Source organism: Gobius niger, assembly GCF_951799975.1.
Source record: "Gobius niger genome assembly, chromosome: 19".
Classification (NCBI taxonomy): Eukaryota; Metazoa; Chordata; class Actinopteri; order Gobiiformes; family Gobiidae; genus Gobius; species Gobius niger.
Window position 1 is genome coordinate 17,974,589 of NC_136870.1, and position 21,518 is coordinate 17,996,106.

At 43.3% G+C, this 21,518-nt stretch overlaps 1 protein-coding gene across 1 annotated transcript; it reads left to right on the plus strand.

The window, feature by feature from the left end:
- The first annotated feature begins 3,486 nt into the window (after positions 1 to 3,486).
- col1a1b (collagen, type I, alpha 1b) lies at positions 3,487 to 21,374 on the plus strand. The gene is made up of 51 exons (XM_079577656.1): positions 3,487 to 3,686; positions 4,810 to 4,998; positions 5,426 to 5,445; positions 5,546 to 5,581; positions 6,086 to 6,178; positions 6,550 to 6,618; positions 6,719 to 6,763; positions 6,839 to 6,892; positions 7,847 to 7,900; positions 8,219 to 8,272; positions 8,854 to 8,907; positions 9,000 to 9,053; positions 9,299 to 9,343; positions 9,435 to 9,488; positions 9,570 to 9,614; positions 9,943 to 9,996; positions 10,872 to 10,970; positions 11,276 to 11,320; positions 11,394 to 11,492; positions 12,016 to 12,069; positions 12,159 to 12,266; positions 12,417 to 12,470; positions 12,545 to 12,643; positions 12,753 to 12,806; positions 12,887 to 12,985; positions 13,083 to 13,136; positions 13,210 to 13,263; positions 13,348 to 13,401; positions 13,500 to 13,553; positions 13,643 to 13,687; positions 13,797 to 13,895; positions 14,313 to 14,420; positions 14,949 to 15,056; positions 15,138 to 15,191; positions 15,277 to 15,330; positions 15,439 to 15,546; positions 15,681 to 15,734; positions 15,812 to 15,865; positions 15,941 to 16,102; positions 16,177 to 16,284; positions 16,394 to 16,501; positions 16,597 to 16,650; positions 16,792 to 16,899; positions 16,970 to 17,023; positions 17,123 to 17,230; positions 17,313 to 17,366; positions 17,541 to 17,648; positions 17,796 to 18,078; positions 18,270 to 18,457; positions 19,304 to 19,546; positions 20,225 to 21,374. Exons 1-51 carry the CDS (start codon positions 3,605 to 3,607, stop codon positions 20,369 to 20,371), a joined length of 4,338 nt encoding a protein of 1,445 aa, XP_079433782.1. The 5' UTR covers positions 3,487 to 3,604; the 3' UTR covers positions 20,372 to 21,374.
- The last annotated feature ends 144 nt before the right edge of the window (positions 21,375 to 21,518 follow it).

Here is a 21,518-nt window from a genome sequence, read left to right on the forward strand (position 1 = left end):
CTGTGGGGCATTTACCCTGTAATCGAGCTGCACCCACAACAGTGTGTGGAAGTGGCTCCTTCTGAACTGAGGCGGAGGCTTATTTTCACAGAGGAGACTGCGCTGTCACACCACTCATTTGTCTGTCTGTACTTCCATAACTCAAAACTGCCCCGGCAACAATCTCCATGGGACTTATAGGACCAATAATTTAAGAAGAACTAGCCAGACAAGGATCACGGGATCTAGAATGTGCTCAGGCTGTTACTGGGGCAGAAGGATAAATCCAAATCTCATTGAAGTCACAATTTGATATCATGCGAGTAGAAAATGCAATAGCTGTACTTAACCATAATTCAGTCTATCGAAATCCCAAGGAATATTGACTGGAGAGTTTACAGACTATATGCCAGTGTGATACCTTTTTTGAAAGTCAAGATCTTCTAGTTTCTAAAAATATTTATAAGATCTGTGTGAGCAAAACACAACTTACATCACATTTGCAGTTCCAAACCCTAGTCATAACCACATCCCCTGTCCCTAACCTTAGCCCCTTGATCAAGTTACAGGTTACAGAAGGGGTATTGTGCTTTTTGCAAGGTATTTGGTTATAATCCCAAGTACATCTTGTCAACCAACCAAGACATCTCTGTCTTGGTTGGTTGGTTGGTTGGTTAGAAATGAAAATAAATAAACAGCTGAAACACAATATCCCCTTTAATATACATTTTTGTTCCAAACAACAAAATACTGTACATTATTATTACATAATAGCATGTGGTGGATACTTTAAGCTGCGTATAGTTGCCCTGAGGAACACTGCTGGATGAGAGGCTTTCAATCTGCACCTTGAACCCATCCTTCAAAGTGGGTGAAGACAACATCCAAACATCCAAAACAACATCCAAAGCTGGATTCAAACTGGCAAACTTTTGGATCCAGGGGCAAACACTCTAATCTAATGAGCCACTGCTGTTTACAGCACAAGGTTCAGTATTTCCACACAGTCTCACATCCCGCCTTTGCTTTGCTTACTGACCAGATGAGTTTGAGTTCATAAGAAAGTATAACTTTTTACATTCAGAGATTACGGGCTAGTCCAGCTGTAGTTTAATGACATTTCACAAGCCTGGAATTTGAGTAGTTTGGCATAATTTTTCCAATGGAAAACTGGATAAATATCAGAGCTTTCCCAGTGTAAATGCTATTTCTTCATTTAGGGTTGCTTTTTGGTTCTCTCGATAGTCTGTTGAAGGTGCACTTGACAGCATGAGCAATAGCCATTTTTTATTTAAAGATATGCTGCAACAGGACTGATTTATACGAATACAGTACAATTTTCTCTCCATAACCTGTAATTGTCTGCTGCAGGTGGGTCTACCCTGGGTCTCTGCATAAACAATACCCCCGAGCCTGCAATTGAATATAATGAACAACAAATATCATTATTATGAACCTTGAATAATAAATGTATGCTTCTCTAGAATCTCAAAAAATACAAAATAGTGAAAATCTACACGCAGTAATAAGAACCATAATGGAGAGAAGTGCAGGAGTAGAAGCAGCTCCAGTGGGAGACACAGATACAAGTAGAAACACGTGGACAGATGAAGGACTGAAACGGCTCGCAGTCTGCCAGAGAATGTGCAGGGCTTCAGTTTTAAACTCTGTAATGTTTAGGTAATACTAATTATCTACATGGGTTTCAGGAGGGGGATGAGAGCCTTGGTACAAAAAAAACCCTGACATACTTGGATGATGATGAGTAAAAGAAAGAGGAACCTTCAACCTTAAAGATAAGAGACAAATACAACGAAAGTGCCGACTTCTGACAAAGAACAAAATTGAAAAGTAAATGTTTTAATCTATGAATAATATATCACATATAACCATGATATACACATACTGTAGTATACATTTTTGTATATTAATATTATTTGAAAAGCATGACTCTTGCGCCTATAGTTCTCCATTTGCAGTTAACAGGTAGAGAATGGATGAAAATGGCTGGCATTTGAATACAAAAGCCGGAGCGTCTTTCTGTGTGCTTCCACCCAAACCACCAGTCTGAGCTCTGCCACATAAACACTCTACAGACTTGTGTCCAACGCAAACATCAAAATTACCACTTCTATTTAAACTCTGTCCTGAGAGCTGCAGCCTTACTCTCTTCATGCTCTTCCTTAGGCAGGACTTACGGCCATTTTTCTCTTTACACTTAAAACTTGTTCTTAAAATGTAAAAAACATACTAAAAATGTGACAAGATGCACACTTGTCTACACGTGTATGGATATATTTTGTATGCGAGGATACAAACAGCTGGAAAGCCTATCTGGTTGACTGCCAGATTTCCCATCAGTCTGCCTCAGGGCAGCTTACCATTTACACTGTGTGTCTGGACCTTTGATTAAACAAATACAATGCTCGTGAATTGGTATAAACTAGCAACAGCAACTTCTTCCAAGCACTTTTGATAGTCAGACATTACCAAACTGTAATGAAACCATGTTGAATCTTAGATCAAGGTTCTCTTGTGTTCCATTTATAATGCAATTTAGCATCAAGCAGCAAAAAGCAGACTGGCAGCTGTCTCAAGATGTCAGGTGTTTCAGAATCAGACATGTTTCAGTAGGTGAACAACAGGTGCCAGTGACATGAACAAATGTCATAGATTCATAGAACGTTTAACTACGGACTTAAACGTTGGTGCAATAACATGAATGGCTAAATGAGAGGTCAGACTGGGTTGCTCTGTAGTTGAAGTTGCAACGTGTCCACATCACAACCAGACATTGCTTTGTGGAGGAGCCAGATTTTCTTCTCCCATTTCTCCTTTGGGTTCAGAGTCTGTGGGACGGGCGTGATGATGGGGATGAGGGTGGGGCTTAAGATCTGTGACTTAAGGTTATCCCAAATATTCGGGAGCTCTTTTAATTTTAATGTGATTGTGTATTAGATAGTGTATTAAAGGGGAGGGCTGGGGGATTTGTGGACAATAGAGAAACAGGCTGAATCAGTGAACCTTTATAATCAAGCTGTGATGCACACAATTAAAACTGAATATGTTACAGCTCAGTATTTTACAAAAGAAATTACACATTTACTTTGCATTGCTACAGTTCAATGGTCACATATAGGCCTAACTATGAAAAGTCGCTTCCAGTATTCCCTGGCAAACTCCCATTATGTCCAGATATACTTCTGCGTATGATGCTCTTGGACAAAGAGAAAACAAAACAAAAATAATAATATAATGAACAAAATGTGTTAATGATTCGTCCACGCGTCTAAACGCCACGGTGCCGGTGCGTAAATGATGTCTGCGTGCATCATCCACGTTGGATAGTCAACGTGAACTTGTTTGACATGTTTTAAGACGGCCCTTCTGTGATGAAGGCGGGACTCTGATTCCTACATGAACCAGTTATCCTAAGCGCAGGACCTCCCTAAAAAAGTCTAGGCATATAAAAGCATAGCTAAGTCATTTGTTTGGGCAGTAGGGAGTTTCTGCTAGGGTCTGAATTGGAGTTACGCACAGACCGGACCCTACTGTGTATGAGTGGAGTCTGAGGAGAAACAGGATTCCCTATCCCACAGAGAATCTACATGTCTAATATTTAGACATGTTCAGCTTTGTGGATATTCGGATAGCGCTGCTGCTCAGCGCAGCAGTGCTTTTGGCGAGAGGACAAGGCGAGGATGATAGTAAGTACCACTTTCAAACATTGCTTTGGCTAGTTTTGGACTGTGGCGCCGTAAGGATGTGGATACACACGAGGATGCTGGGACTGCTCTGCGGGATACCTGATTCCAGAGCGCCGCGATGGGGCAATCTGTTTCACAACGGTTTTTCTGGAGTTTTTGAGGCAAATACCACCGTATAGATCGGAATTTCTTTTTACGCGCTGCTCTAAGTAACGTGCACGTACTTGCTCAGTGTGCGTCCTGGAGACCCGAGGGGAGCAGCTGCACTCTGATGCGCAACGAAGGACATTGGGTTCACAAAGAGTTGAAGCGTGGACCCAAACTAAATCAAACACACACAATGACATATTTTTTTTTATCATTACACACTCACTGTGGCAGAGGAAAAGCAAGTTCAAAAGTAAGGCTACTGTGGAACCATCGCCACCACTCTGCAACACGTGCCAAGAAATTCAGCGTCTAACAGATGTTTTCCGACCATAGCCTTGCAGTTGAATGCCAAAGCACGGACAATTTTAGAAGGCTCTGCCTTTTAAGTGTGAAGAAATGTAAAGTTAATTCAGACATTTCGATCTTTATATTAAACACAAAGCATTTCAAATACGTCAGGCCCTTACGTCGACCACCGGTAGGATCTTGCCTAAGTATATTGGGACTTTTCTCAAAAGTACATTAAGTTTTGGGAAAGACAATGGAAGTGGAAAAATTGCTATAGTCTGACGTCTACACCAAATTTGTCTAGACGCCAATTAATCACCAGAGAGGGGCGCGGAGACGCTCCTTCTGTGAGGAGACAGCGCCGCGCTGTGGCCTACATTAAAACGGCAAGCGCAACATCGAACGCTTTGTCACGTCACTGCATACAGGCTCCATAACCCCCCCACCCCCCCACCCCTTTTTTTCTTCTTTTTTAGATTAATTCATTTTAGATGTAGATGGTTCCAAATTGCTGGAACTACCTCAAACTTTCACACAATACAAATGCAGGACTGAGGTGCAACAGATTCAAATGTTTGTGCAATAACATTTTTTCCCCCAGTACAATTGTAATTATTTATAAGATGTTTGGGCTTTGTCTCTGGATTTCAGAAGGTACTCACTGACGTGTGTTTTTCCTTCACAGAAGTCGATGGCGCCTGCACATCAGAGGGACAGTTGTACAACGATAAAGATGTTTGGAAACCAGAGCCATGTCAGATCTGCGTGTGTGACATGGGACACATTCTGTGCGACGACGTGATCTGCGAAGAAGGATACGACTGCGAAGACCCCATCATCCCCGACGGAGAGTGCTGCCCCATCTGCCCCGATGGTACCGTACCTCCTTTACAGCCCAGTGGCGCCACCTACAGTCCCCAGCTCACCTCTGACCCATGTAGTCACGTGTCTGCCTGGCCCCAATTCATTGGCTTTTGGCTATTGCCTTCCTTGGTCCTTGGATTCATTCACCTTAACAACTGCTTGGAATTATTACCACTTTTGCTTTTCCAAATCCATTTTTTGGAATATACCTGCTTTGGTGAAGTCTTGGCCAATAGTTTCCGTTCACTTGATAATCACAGCTTGGAAGTAACACTGTTGTATGTGTCAAGTTCAACTGGGTCAAAAACAAACAAACAAAACAACACATTAAGGTCACTTCTGTGACGTTGCAGCACTTGACTATAGGCTATATTTTTGTGAAACAAAAAACGTTTCATAATGAAATACTCACTGTCTTTTCTTATTTTGGTTTCCAGGACCCATCACAGACGCTCCGGTAAGCTAATTTATTTATTATATTATTCTATTTTAGACAACTGTAGACGAAAGTCCAACTCCAAAGTACTAGATCTTAACAGACTTTTGTGTTTCTGTAGCCACCTGAAGTTGAGCGTGGAGACAAAGGCGAGCCAGTAGGTTTCTTTTCAAATGCTCATTTTGTTTGTGTTTTTGATTGTTTTTAAGGTTTAAAATGATGTATGGCATGTGATTATTAAGGTATTTAACAGTATATAATAATACCACTTGGAAAATGCATGTTTTCCATGATTTTTTTTTACAAATATTTAATAATGACTGTAACCCAGTGCTAATGGTATTAGATTTCATCTGCTCTATCATTACTGTTGCAAAACAGTCATGGCGATAAATGTTGTTGTGTGTTATGTACAAAATGTGCATCCGTATCCCTAACAAATACATTAACACATAAAAAAAGGTCCCCATGACACCAAAGGTCAAAAGGTCAGCAGGTCACATAAAGTCCACATGCCATCATTTACAGTCATGTTTTTCTGAGGCAAAGTAACACCAATGACATGTGTGCCTTTTGTAGTGGCCTTACTATGTATTATTTATACTGGAAACAACAAAACCAGCTGTGTTTTTGACAAACACCATTGTCCATGTGTGTGCAGGGCCCCGTTGGTCCTCCCGGAAATGACGGCCTTGATGGACAGCCCGGTCTCCCCGGTCCTCCCGGCCCTCCCGGCACCCCTGGCCTTGGCGGAGTGAGTGCTCATGCTCTTTTTGCTTCTGTAGTGTCTGTTAACAGAACCAGTAGTTTACAGTGTGTTACGAAAAGTGTGTTTTAAGCTCGGGTGAAATAAACTGCTGCTCAGACAATTTGCTATTGACGTTTACCACCGACAACAGCATTAATTCTTTTGTTGTCGAAAACACTACTTGTCCATCTGCTGTTTCTGTCATCGTGCTTGTCTCATGTTTTAGTTTGCAATATCATAGACCTTCTCCAGTTGATTCATATGAAGTAATAGTTGGGCAAATGAACTGAAACTTTGTTACGGCACATGATTCCTGTCTTATCGACCTGGAAATGTTGAACTGTCAAAGTAATAATCGACTTCTTTTTTGCCCACAGAACTTCTCTCCTCAGATGTCCTATACTGACCACTCCAAATCAAGTGGCCCTCCTCAGCCTGGTCCCATGGTAACCCCCCCCCCCCCCCCACACACACACACACAGGGACACTGTAGATAACCGTATTTTCATTGCTTTGACATGACAAACTCTATTTCCTTTTTAACAGGGTCCCATGGGTCCCCGTGGTACCCCTGGATCACCTGGAAACTCTGTAAGTATCCTATCACCTCGTGTAACAGTTGAAACCGTGTCCAAAAGTAGTTTATTGACCTTTGTCATCATATAGGGCCCTCAAGGTTTCACTGGACCCCCTGGTGAGCCTGGTGAGCCCGGCGCTGGCGTGAGTACCTTTTTGTATTGAACTTAATTCAACATCTAACACCTAGACCTACACATTTTGGAGTGCGATATATTGCTGCAGAAAGTTTGATAACTAAGCCCAGCCTAAACGGTTTCAGTCAGGCCTAACTAAAAATAGAAAAATGTAGTAATGTTTTTTTCTAAGGATTTTTCCAACTGTTCTTCAAACCATAGGCTGCAAAAAATCTGAAGCACAAACACCAATGAGTCCAATAACTAAAAAAACCTACCGTGTAAGTTGCAAGAAACACTTTTAAACTTCATCTGCCTATGAATCAGTCCAGTGATGATTTGAGACACGTAAAATTAGATGTTTTGCTCAAATCTGGCCCCTATGTCACAGCCTGACAACAGAAGCTCAATGAGTGTCAGTGCTGAGCTATTACATTTGTCATTGTTCGTTTCAACGCTCAGTCCGGGCAGAGTTCTGTTCAGAATTGAATGATGAAGAAAGTGCTTGCCTTTAATCCAGTCGTTCCTACACCAAGCACCTCCTCATATAATATTTGACTTTCCTAGTACCACCGGGTCTTTATCAAGATCAAATCCGGACTGAAAAGGATCCAAAATGGACCTATAATGGACTAAATTATGTCTCAACAGAGTGTAAACAATGTCTACGCCAGAAGAAAAAAACACTTCTTAAATGCATCACTAAAAGACAAATGAAAGGGAATAAATTCTAAAATTGATGACCTTAGAAGTGATGTGCATGTGCCACAGTTTGAGAAACACTGTGCACGGTCCCGAACAGAATAGGTGAATAAAAAAAGATATGTTTATGTATATGTTCATCATTCAACCCTCTACTGCTCATACTGTATGTTGTGGTACTGCAGTAGTTATCCTGACAGGCCCACTAACGCACTAAGGCAGCTTGAGTATTGATAGTACCTTATTCTTTAACATTGCATCTGTTGTTTTCTTGTTTTAGGGTCCCATGGGCTCTCGTGGTGCTTCTGGCCCTCCCGGAAAGAACGGAGATGATGTAAGCCTTTGTTTTCCAAAATGAAGATCAAAATCATTTCAAACTAATTATCTAGCATTATCATTTGAAGACTGAAAGTGCTAAACTAACGCTAGAGTCACATCCAAACTGCAAGGTTGCGAGTTCCATGCATAAGAATACCCCACATAGACAGGATATTTTGTTGTTTGCAAATGATACTCTACTTCTGAAATAATAATAGTCTGCGGTCAGTTATGATGTGCTACTTGTGACCAATGACCCCTGACCTTGAGTTTTTCAAATGTAAACACAGGTCCAGCTCATTTTTCAATCACTAACCCGTGTCTGTGTCTTCAGGGTGAGCCTGGCAAAGCTGGCCGTCCTGGTGAGCGTGGAGCTGCTGGCCCCCAGGTGAGTGACCTCAAATTTCACAGGTCAAAAGGTCATTAGAGCCAAGGGTTCACAGGATATGATGTATATGATTCTCTGTGTATAAAAATATAAATATTAAAGACATACTGCGTAATATTTCACCCCGTGAATAGAATAAAATCCAAGCATTAATTTAACTGATTCAAAAACACATGTCCTCGCCCAGGACACCACCAGCTTGTCTCCTTGGAGATGCTCCTGCTTTTAAACAGTCGATTTCAGTTCTTTAGGTGAACTTTTCACTGTAGAAATTGTACTGTAGTGGTCTAACGGATAGCTTCACCTTTGGTTGCTGCCATGTTGCTTTATGTTTGGAGTTCTGTTCTTGTTACCTTACAACATAGAACCAGGAATGCTCTGCAGGGTGGCCGTAATGTAGAATATTGGATAGACTCGGCAGATACAGTTGTTCCTTTGCTGTTTTAGATTATTTAAGGATATTGCTTCCTGCTTGCCCCAAATGTGGCAGATTTAGCTCATAACGTAATTTTTTTTTTCTTGCTTGAGACTGAGTTGATTAAGTTGCTATTTTGCTTAATGTTAATATTATTTCCCTTCAGGGTGCACGCGGTTTCCCCGGAACTGCTGGACTTCCCGGCATCAAGGGACACAGAGTGAGTCCTGAGTGTCTACCTTTAAATATCTTTACATAGGATGTCCTGTTAAACCGTCTCACCAAATCTGCTCTTTCATTGGTTTTGTGTAGGGTTTCCCTGGTCTAGATGGATCTAAGGGAGATTCTGGACCTGCTGGACCCAAGGTACCATCAATAAACCTTCAGCCTCATAAAGTCAATTTTTGGCCAAAATTTCGATGTTTTTGTTAAATTCTACTTTCCAAACACTCAGCGAACTAGAATGCTTGTTACAAACAAAAACACAGTCATCTTTTTGTGTGTTTTTCACCTTAAACTTAAATATGGTTCGGGCAATTATGCCATGAGGCTAATAAAATGTATGGTCATTTAATTTACACTGCGAAGATTAAAGTTTCTTGTGTCTTTAGGGAGAGCCCGGTGCTAATGGTGAGAATGGTCTTTCTGGCGCCATGGTAAGTCTGGCAGCTTAAAACTGTTCTTTCACATAATCTATTTATAAATATAAAATTATACGTCTCAAGCATGTGTTTTTGATCATCCCAGGGTGCTCGTGGTCTTCCTGGTGAGAGAGGCCGCCCTGGATCCCCTGGCCCATCTGTAAGACAATAGTTCAAACTTCATGCTACATTTTTTTCCCGTTTTGTCTTGTCGTTGTCTGAATGATCTTGTTTTTATCAGGGCGCCCGTGGTAATGATGGCAACAGTGGCCCCGCCGGACCTCCTGTAAGTATTAAAAATCATTTTGCTCAATTATCTCTTCATCTGGATAGTTCTGAGAGCCCCCTGATAGATGTTTGAGCGATGATGGCGATTCCCACGGGACTCCCCAACAATAGGAACTCACTCTATTCCCCCTCAAAAAAAAAAAAAGAGTGTTGTTTTCCCTTCTCACATCTACATTAAAACATTACAGATAGTATTTACTGATTCATTATGGATGTGTATAGGCAAACTTTTAAAGGCCTAACCATGCAGTGGCCTTGGACCTCACTTGTATTGATCATGTCCGGTGTTGTAAATGTCAATAATTGTATCTGTTTCCATGCTTTAGGGACCCACTGGCCCCGCTGGTTCTCCTGGATTCCCCGGTGGTGCTGGAGCTAAGGTATGAGTTCAGCGATCATGAACTATTCTCAGAGATCGTGAGAGACATTTCTCGCTTCGCCAATATACAAAAGCCCCATCTTGGGTCTGTCTGTCAAGTCTAAACCAACCGCCTCCAGAACAAAGTTGCAGCTGCAGTAGTAGTTTTATGAGAACGCTTCTGTACGTAATATTGTGGAGAGATTCCCGATCACCTCCTGAGCTTTGATTGAACCCTATAACCACCAGGGGGCACCACCTCACTTCTGATGCCACCTGCCTATGCCCCTCCCCCAAGTGTTTTTATCAGTTCTGCATCTGGACATACACCAGCTTTGGTTATATTTAGAAAAACAGAGAAGCTTTGAGCTAAAAATAGACCGATGAAGGGCAAGAACCGATTTACAAATGTGAGCGGCGAGCGCACCATTCTGGATGTTCTGTTTGGCCAGAATACGTTAAAAGACAACAGTGTAGTGATAACACAGCATAGATGGGAACTGGAGCTGGTTTGGTTTTCATTCTGTACATCCGTGAATTGGAAAACTTTCAACAGAATGACCAAGTTACCTTTTCGACATTTCTATCAAATACAGCTACGATAGTAATAACAGAATCCACATAGTCTTTGGCGAGAGCGGTAGAACATCATATACACCCACTATTTTGTGAAAGATGTGTTGGTTTTTCTAGATTTAGTTCTACAATGTGTTTCATGCAGGTGAATATAGAAGATTTTTCAGTCTGTGAAGTTATTGCTGCCTTTACAGCTGACGTTTTGGACTAAACCAAATTCCTTCTCCATGCTTTCTGGGGATTATTATTTTGTTTTGTAGATATAAAACATATTGACTGTTTGAAGATGTATTAACATTGAACCTGTTTCTTCTGGTTTAGGGAGAGACTGGTCCTCAGGGAGGCCGTGGTAACGAGGGACCCCAGGGAGCTCGCGGAGAGGCCGGTAACCCTGGATCCGCTGGACCTGCCGGAGCTGCTGTGAGTAACACATACTTCTATATACGACGCAGCTGAGTGGGTTAAGGAGGTAGTAATTACCGAAAGAATGAGGTCAGCTGACTACATATACAGAATGACCAGGTTATTCCAGCAGTGGTGATGGCATAGATGGGACGGTCATTATTTTATACAGGCAATATTGTGAAGTGATTGATGTAGAACTTTTACCAATACAAAGAGAGAGAAATGGATCAATACTAGATTATTGTATAACAGAAATAACTAAAGACGTCTGTACTGATGTTTAATGTTGATCTCTAACAACTCTTCTGTCAACATTACAGGGCAATCCCGGATCCGATGGTTCCCCTGGTGCTAAAGGTTCTCCCGTGAGTATTAACTGAACTGGGTAATTGTCTTTCTCCTCTGCTTATTTGCTGATCGTGACCTGATCTGTTGCAGGGTCCCGCTGGTATCGCTGGTGCCCCTGGTTTCCCCGGAGCTCGTGGACCCGCTGGAGGTCAGGGCGCTGTTGGTGCTGCTGGTGCCAAGGGTAACAATGTAAGACTTTTTTTTTTATATGAAGAAAGTATGATAAGAAAGAATCTTAGTGATATCACAATAAAGGAGTGTTCAGTGCAAAATCCTAACTTGTAACCCAACCTAAAATATAAAAAATAGGGTCAAATTCTCCAGTTAATCCGAACCAAACTCAAGATCTGATGATGGATCTATTGCAGAAATGGTCAAATAAATGTACTGTATGTAGCGCCTTTCTACCTGCTTTAGGCACTCAAAGCACTTTAGATCAAGGAACCACTCAAGGCAAGGTGGGTGAAGTGTCTTGCCCAAGGACACAACGGAAGGTAGACCTCTGCGTGACCTCTGCAGTGTATTATAAGCAATTCTAAACGTGGAAGTAGCACCAAGGCTAAAAATAATTAGCCTAATTAGTGCTAATAAGACACATTACTGGGCCTCTCTGCCCCCTGAAACTTGCTCATGAACACATTTGAACTACATTCAGGATCTTTATCATTATTGACATTTTAAGGTAAATTAACGTTCATGTTTCTGTCTCCAGGGTGAGCCCGGTCTGCAAGGCTCTAAGGGAGAGCCTGGTGGCAAAGGAGAGCCTGTAAGTTTGAAATTCCTCATCTATGATCATATGCATTGATGCGCTTGCTCTGTGTTTGATTCAATGGGTGTGACGTCTTTCGTATCCAGGGTCCCGCTGGTGTCCAGGGACTGCCCGGACCCTCCGGTGAGGAAGGCAAGAGAGGAGCCCGCGGAGAGCCTGGTGGTGCTGGTGCTCGTGGACCCCCTGGAGAGCGTGTAAGTGACATCTTCAAAACATGTTCACCTAGAAAACATAAACAGCTATGATATAATCTTCTTCAGAACAGTATTGAATAGCAGACAGCATTAACACACATTATCAGAAGCAAAAGCTGAAAATATGACATGTTCATTCTCGTCTCTTAGGGTTCCCCTGGTTCTCGTGGTTTCCCCGGTTCTGATGGAGCTGCTGGAGGCAAAGTCAGTCTCATTTAAGTCATTCACATCTTTACGGCCAGGTACAAAAAGGTAACCATTTGTGTCATGTCTGTCAGGGCGCCCCAGGAGAGCGCGGTGCCCCCGGAGCAATGGGAGCTCAGGGCGCCAGTGGTGAATCTGGATCCCCCGGAGCTCCTGGTGCCCCTGGATCTAAGGTGAGTTTTAGGATCAAATCTCGACATTATAATATCATCAAATGACTATAAAATGACTGCAGATACATGTTCGGACAGTGATCCTGAATAATCAATGATTTTGTGGCAGGGTGTGACTGGTAGCCCTGGCAGCCCTGGCCCTGATGGCAAAGTTGGACCCGCTGTAAGTACCTAACTTGATACAAAGTAAATCTGAACACATGATCAGAGCAGTGTTGATTTTCTATATTGTTATACTTCTAGGGTGCCACTGGACAAGATGGCCGCTCAGGACCCCCTGGACCTGCTGGCTCCAGAGGACAGCCTGGAGTCATGGGATTCCCTGGACCCAAGGGAACCAATGTGAGTCAATTCAGTTGCTGATGATAAAACAGTAAATATTGTAAACATAATCAACAAATGTGACAAATTCCTAAATATAAATCTCCTATTTTTTCAGGGTGAGCCTGGCAAACCTGGTGAGAGAGGCCCCGGTGGTGCTGCTGGCGCTCTTGTAAGTGTCTAACCACTCAGTAGCTTCTATGAAAAATATTCCTTCCGATTAGTAACTGTCTTCTTGGTTGTAGGGTGCCCCTGGTAAAGACGGAGATGTTGGTGCTCCTGGACCATCTGGCCCTGCTGTAAGTCCAATGTGATGATCTCATGTTGTAACTGTTGTAGTCCAACTGATGAGCAAATAAAGCTAAGAACATCTCTCTGTTCAGGGAGCTGCTGGAGAGAAGGGAGAGGCGGGACCTGCTGGACCTCCTGGATTCCAGGTAAGTTTCTATTTGCATTAATTTGATGATTTTTATTACGAAATCTATTGAAATGTGTGTTCATAATATCAATGATCTACAACAATTTATGTGTGCAGGGTCTGCCTGGACCTCAAGGAGCTACTGGTGAGACTGGCAAACCTGGTGAGCAGGTAAGGCACATGTACAGGTGGATGTTTTATATAGAGGCGCAGAGACAGCTTGAAATGTGAAATTGACATTCTTTCCTTTTCTTGATCAGGGAGTTCCTGGTGAGGTTGGTCCTCATGGTCCATCTGGACCCAGAGTGAGTACAGCCCTATACTTTGACTTTCCTTTCTAACATTCAGCATAATATTTTGCTCTATCAGGTGTATACTCCCTTGTAATGCCCTTGTTGTCTTATTTCCTCGTAGGGAGACAGAGGTTTCCCTGGTGAGCGTGGTGCCCCTGGAGCTGGTGGTCCCACTGGCGCTCGTGGTTCCCCTGGTCCTGCTGGAAACGATGGTGCTAAGGTGAGTTTGAAAACATTTTCATAAAAACACAACAACTAAAACTAATCTCAGACAAGCAGCAGGTGCAAAACATTCACACACTGTATCTCTTCAGAACTCTGTGTGTTTGAAAGACTTGAGTATCAGTAAATATAAGGAGCACACCATGCTCTTGTGGGGCGACAGTGGCGTAGTGGTTTGGATGTGTGCCCACCACACACACACACACCACCCACCCCAAACCTTCCCCAACAGTTGGATAGTTCACAGCATATGGTTGTGACAAGAGGGATATCTAACTTAAAAAATCAGCTGACACAGTTTGTTGGATGTGTCAAGCCTGATTCAACACTGATTCAATAAAGACATTGTTTTTTGTAAAATTCATTGCTGTGTTGCTCATGATTAATTCATCTCCCATCTTGTGTCCGTCTGTAGGGAGAGCCTGGTGCTGGCGGTGCCCCTGGTGCTGCTGGATCCCCCGGTATGCAGGGTATGCCCGGAGAGAGAGGATCGTCTGGCCTCCCCGGAGCCAGAGGAGAGAGAGTGAGTTCAAGCTTTTCGAAATACACTTTGGGATGTTTTACCATTGCAATTTTACGTTTTATAACTTAGTAAGACGTTTACTTTTGGGAAACAGGAAAAGGTTTTTCATTGACCTCTGAGCACATGAAAGGGCTGAACTCTGCTGAGCGGTTAACGCCAAACCTTTGCATAGGGTGGAATGAAGCAGGTTTCTTTTAGAGATAAAAAGCTTAGCCACTCACTATTAGCAATCGTAGTGGAGGTAATTTGAGTGCTGAAATTATCTGGAAGCTGCTTGGACTTAAAACACATATAGGTTTAGCACTAGATGTTCAGAATCTTAGTTTAAAATGCTCTTTTTAAATGCTTTACTACTGTGCTGCATGGTGGCCTAAGAGTTAGGTCACTGCACAAAAGCCGGAGTGGTGCAATGCGTACTTTGACACTGCTGATTCATGCTGTTTACATCCTGTCCATTGAGCCTTTGGGCAACAACACTCATAAGTCTGTCTTGCTGTTACTAATTGAATTCACTTCCTCTCTCCTCAGGGTGATGGTGGCGCCAAGGGACCAGATGGTGCTGCAGGTAAAGATGGTGTCCGTGGTATGAATGGTGCTATTGGAGTGCCTGGACCTCCTGGTGCTCAGGGTGAGAAGGTGAGATGTTTTTTTTCTTGCATCATCCTCAAAATTATGGATTGTTGCTGTTATTTGCTAAACGGCTTCTTTCTATCATAGGGAGAGGTTGGTGCTGTTGGCACTTCTGGACCCACTGGACCTCGTGGTGCCCCTGTAAGTTTACTGACAACTGAGGACTTATTTATTTCTTTTGAAGTTTTGATCAATTTGAAATATAAATTTAATATTTTACTTTTAGGGTGAGCGTGGAGAGACTGGCCCAGGAGGCCCTGCTGGATTCGCTGGACCTCCTGTAAGGAACTTGAAATAATTGTATATTTTAAAAATGTTTTCAGTTTTGCACCGTTTGTTTTAAGCCTGTTGCTAGAAAAGCTCACACACTCTCATCCCTTCATCTCAGGGCGCTGACGGTCAGCCTGGTTCAAAGGGAGAGTCTGGAGACAGTGGACCCAAGGGAGATGGTGGTGCTCCTGGCCCCGCTGGACCTGTTGGATCTGCTGGTCCTCAGGTGTGTGAACTTTGGAAAGGACAGTCATATTAATATTTATAGAGGACTTCCTCAGACTGATCATAAATCAATGTTAATCTCATGTCTTATTGTTTCACTATATACATCTGACATCAAAATGTTTGTGTCAACAGGGACCCTCTGGTCCCACTGGAGCTAAGGGCGCTCGTGGTGGTGCTGGATCTCCTGTAAGTTTCTCTTTTGATAACTTTACTGGATTATGATATTTGAGTGAGCATTCACCCCCTGTACATTCATGTTTCAGGGTGCTACTGGTTTCCCTGGACCCGCTGGCAGAGTTGGACCTCCTGGCCCCTCTGTAAGTTTCACAATATGAACAAATCTATTAAGAATATTACTATTTGTTGCAAAAATAACAATACATTGTAATTAGGGAGCTGCTGGAGCCCCTGGGCCTGTGGGACCTATTGGCAAAGATGGAGCAAGAGGAAACCGTGGTGAGACTGGACCCGCTGGACGTCCCGGAGAGGTGGGCGCTGCTGGACCCGTTGGACTGGCTGGAGAGAAGGGATCCCCTGGTGCTGATGGTGCTTCTGTAAGTCATCAGTGTGTGCTGACATTTAGCAAAAATCATTCCCTTTTGCTAATACTGAGTTCTGTGTGTTGCAGGGTGCCCCTGGTATTCCTGGACCTCAGGGTATTAATGGACAGCGTGGTATCGTTGGTATGCCCGGACAGCGTGGAGAGAGAGGTTTCTCCGGCCTTCCTGGACCCTCTGTAAGTGTTCATTTCAGTGTATACTGTGATGTAGTAATCTTACAACACATGCTGGTCCTTACGCCTCCATTTCAACTCCATTATAACACAAAGTCCTTGTTGCATTCAGGGTGAGCCTGGAAAGCAGGGACCTGGTGGCCCTGTAGGAGAGCGTGGACCCCCTGGACCTGCTGGACCCCCTGGACTGTCTGGAGCCCCCGGAGAGGCTGGACGTGAGGTACGGATCTTAGATTATAGAACATAGACAGAATCCACAGTATTAGACCTATTGCACATACAAAATCAGAACTAACAAACCTGTTTTAATCTCAGGGATCTCAAGGACACGATGGTGCCTCTGGTCGCGATGGATCTGCTGGCCCCAAGGTAATCTACTCTCTATTCACATCTGCCTCTGTCTTCGTTTATTGTGAGTTTGTTGTGCGTTAAGACTGTACCTTCGAGTAGATAAGAAACCCATCATGTTGGGTGTGTTAAGCCTCCCCTCATGCGTGTATGTGTCTTTAGGGAGACCGTGGTGAGAGTGGCATGGCTGGACCCCCTGGAGCTCCTGGTGCCCCCGGTGCCCCTGGCGCTGTTGGCCCCTCTGGCAAATCTGGAGACCGTGGAGAGACTGTGAGCTCTTGCTTCATTCATCGTTGACATGAGCTTCATGTATTACAACACTGACCTGCTTCTATTTTAGGGTCCCGCTGGTATTGCTGGTCCTGCTGGCCCCGCTGGTGCACGTGGATCAGCTGTAAGTTCATCACTACATGCTCCATGATCCATAAACGTCTTACTGCTTTGAACTTTAGTTTTAGCTAATCTGTTGATAAATCCGTTCTTTCTTGCGTAGGGCCCTGCTGGAGCTAAGGGAGACAGAGGAGAGGCTGGTGAGGCTGGAGATAGAGGCCACAAGGGACACAGAGGATTCAGTGGTATGCAGGGTCTGCCCGGACCTGCTGTGAGTATCTCTGCATATCCGTAGTTAGTCTTCAGTAACCAATTATCCAGTGTTCCAATGTTATTGTCATTTGTGCATGTAGGGCCCATCTGGAGAGAGAGGACCCGCTGGTTCTTCTGGACCCGCTGGACCAAGAGTGAGTTCAGAAATGTTTGTTAATGTTATTTGCCATTTACCATTCTCATTCTGAAATAAACGAGAATGATCTAATTGTCGTCTGCAACGGTGTATGACGTGCAGTTTGTAAGACGTCAAGTGAGATCTGCAGTTTTTTACTTTGAACTTAAGGCACTCTGCTGTCTCCCCTCAGGGACCTGCTGGCTCCAATGGCTCCCCTGGTAAAGATGGACAGAACGGCATGCCTGGACCCCTCGGACCTCCTGGACCCCGCGGTCGCAACGGAGAGATGGGACCTTCTGTAAGACTAGTTTCTTATCTGTGTCAGTGGCCAAATAGATCATATGAGCTTTATGTTGCCTTGAGAGTGAAGTTTACACATCACCATCACTCAGATCGTATTCAATGCTGTTATTGCAGTTTGTAAAACACAGATGTGTCCACACAGGGACCCCCTGGACCTCCCGGACCTCCTGGACCCCCTGGACCTTCCGGCGGTGGATTCGACTTCGTTAGCCAGCCTCTTCAGGAGAAGGGCCCAGATCCTCTCCGCGGAGGTCACTACCGTGCCGACGACCCCAAGGTCATCGCCGAGCGCGACACTGAGGTGGACAGCACTCTCAAGACCCTGACCCAGAAGATCGAGAACATCCGCAGCCCAGACGGCACCCAGAAGAGCCCCGCCCGCATGTGCCGCGACCTGAGAATGTGCCACCCTGAGTGGAAGAGCGGTGAGTGCCACAGGGCAAAGCTCTACTGTGTCAGCTGCTACTGGAACAGCCTGGGACAGGTTTTTACAATCATCAATAAACATTAAAGCCATTGCTATACAATGGTTTCAAAGTTGGCTAATGTTACTTCAGTGTGGTTCTTGTTTAAAGTATAGCGAGAGTTTTAACAAATTATGTTTTTTTTGTCCCAGGCATGTACTGGGTGGACCCCAACCAGGGCTCTCATCTGGACGCCATCCAGGTCCACTGCAACATGGAGACTGGTGAGACCTGCATCTACCCCAGCCAGTCCAGCATCCCCATGAAGAACTGGTACCTCAGCCAGAAGAAAGAGAAGAAGCACATCTGGTTCAGCGAGTCCATGACCGGTGGATTCCAGGTCAGAAAACGACCCCACTGCTACAACTTTACTCCACGTCAGCTGTAGTAGCTGACGTGGAGTAAAGTTGTAGCAGTACTTTTATCACTACTGCTACTATTACTCCTCCTACAACACATACTCCTATTCATATTGTACTTTACCTACATTATCTACTATGGGCGCTGTGAAGTCCATTTCAGAAAACTTCCTTCTGTGAGTTATGCTGTTATCACTGTTACTTATTGGTTACACTACTACTTCTCTGTACCCACTATTACTACCACTGCTGGATACTTCCAGGTCAAAAAAATACATAAACTTCTATTCCTATAACACTGCTGATGCTAGAGCTATTGCTACCTCTGGCACTACCTTCTACTACCACTATTACTGCTCCTATGACTTTTACTGTGCTACTATTACAATTACTGTCGGTGCTTTTGCCGCTATGAGTACTACTTTTACTACAAATTTACTTCGCCTTTTACTTTGACTTATACTACAACTTAACGCTGCAACAAACTCGAGGGTGCTGCAAGGCTTTAGATACCCAGGCATTTTTTCCTGAATACATAAGGAAACTTCAATGAGCCGTTATTCTTTTTTCTTTGCGTAGGTCAGTCCAATACATTAATATAAGTAGAGGTTCAGCCTGTCTAGCTCAATCAGATAGAGCAGGAGAAATGAAAATGTAGGTTGTGGGATCGAACCTAACCGACCCACTGTATTTATTCCAGTGGGTCGGCTATCACAATTCTCCTTCTTATAGTGCTATTGCCACTATTATTACACCTAATTCTACAACTACTACTTCTTCTACTACTGCTCTCACATTCTCATGTACCCTCTTTCCCTTGAACACAGTTCGAGTATGGCAGCCAGGGCTCAGACGCCGAGGACGTTAGCATCCAGATGACCTTCATGCGCCTGATGTCCAACCAGGCATCTCAGAACATCACGTACCACTGCAAGAACAGCGTGGCCTACACAGACGCCGCCACGGGCAACAGGAAGAAGGCTCTGCTGCTCCAAGGCTCCAGCGATGTGGAGATCAGAGCCGAGGGCAACAGCCGCTTCACCTACAGTGTCAGCGAGGACGGCTGCACGGTATGAACTCTACTCATTTCTGCTTAGTTTACGTGGATCTTGAGGATGATTTATTATTTTATATTTTGTCAAGTCTGAATGCAGTCTGATCTTTTTTAGTCAAAGCCGATTGGATTAGTGATTCTCAAACTTTTCAAATGTTTAAAAAAATGTGTGGCTTTGTGCACCATCAGGCCTATCTATGACTGCACAGGACTAAACCAATGGTTGGACACACATGGGACTCATGCATGTAAACACGCCTCACTGGATTGAAGCCTCAGCTGAACAAGGACTCCACCACGTTTGACTATTGACTAAAACAGATCTAAATGAGGACTGTCCCAAAGGAGGACACAAGTGGGGAAAACATTTTCCATGAACTGAAACAAAAAACAAGCACTGCAGAGTGGTACCTGAACCACAGTTTGAAAAACATTAAGGAATGCTCCTAGTAGTTTACCACAGTATTTTGAAATATTGGATAACAACTAACAAACAAATCAGAATTCCTACTAATGCTTCCACTTCAGCATTATGCTAGCCTAAATAGAGTCAAGTAGGCTCATAAAAACTGGAAAAGTATATTTAATTTGGTGTCAAGAAACTGCAAATTGAAGTGTTTTTTTTTTTAGGAATGCCAAAGCTATGTTTTTTGTTCGCTAAAAATACTCATTTGTCTTTTCTTCTTCCCTGCAGTCACACACTGGCTCATGGGGCAAGGCAGTCATGAACTACAAGACAACAAAGACGTCCCGACTGCCCATCATTGACATTGCTCCTATGGATGTTGGTGCTCCCGATCAGGAATTTGGCGTTGAAATCGGCCCTGTTTGCTTCTTGTAAAAATGAACGAAATATGGACTTGACGTTGTTGTTTTTTTTCTAGCAGTTCAGTTCTAAAAGCCCCCCCCTTTCTGTGCATTCAAAACTCATTCGGCTGCCAATGGTCAACATGCTTTCAAAACCACTCTACAAAGGACGGTGTTTGTACAAATCATGAGAAGTTTGGGGACTGCGACTTTTTCTACCAAAACCCACGGACACTTTTTTAAAACGACATCTTTGTTTCCACTGGCAACAAGAAAATAATATATGGTTTTGTATAAAACAAAAATCCCTTCGGACATTGAGAAAAACAGATGACCTTTGCCATTTTCAACCACCACTGCGGAAGGACATTGAAAGCAACAAATGAAATGTACCATTTTCCTGGTGTTAAATAAACTGTAAAAAGTGTGAAGTGTCTTCTTGTTCTAAATTCACGATTCAAACATACCAACAAGGCAAAGGAAATATCTAGATGGCTACCTCAAAACAAGAAGTCACACCTTTGTTTTAATATCCACACATTTAGCAACATCACAGGTGCTCAAAGAGTGTTTTGACAGTGACTTTTTTGACTGTCAATACTGTAACTTTTGCCACTAATGCCTGCAGAACATGGTGCTAGCGATTGTTTTGCTGTCTGTGCAATGCAATTTCTGTCTTCTGACGTGTTGGTTTGATGACCGAGGTCCTCTGAAATATTGTAAAGCATGCATTGCATATTTTGTAGATACAAGAACTCATCCCTGGTCAAAAACGTTTACCTATCCTGCCCGCATCTTGTCTCTTGTACCACTGTGGAAATTTTTACTAAAATACCTTGCACACATCTCTCTCTCCCTGTTGTTAATGTTTGTTTGTTGATGTCTTTTTCGCGAAGGGTTTCGTAAAAAAGGAAATTTGAAGCAGACCCACTTTCATGGTTTTTCAAGAGAGATTCTGTACTTATTTTGTACATGTATAATAAATCGAGATGTTTTTAATTATTTGGGTGCTGAAATAAAGCATGTGAAGTGGTCTACTCAGTTTTCACTCTCCTGTGTGCAACTGTTGTGAAACTTAAAAAAACCAAAAAAAAACACTCACTACTTTTGTGCATTTGACACTTGCATACACACTTCTGCATTGATTTAGTTGAGACATTCCTAATGTTCCACAATAGTTG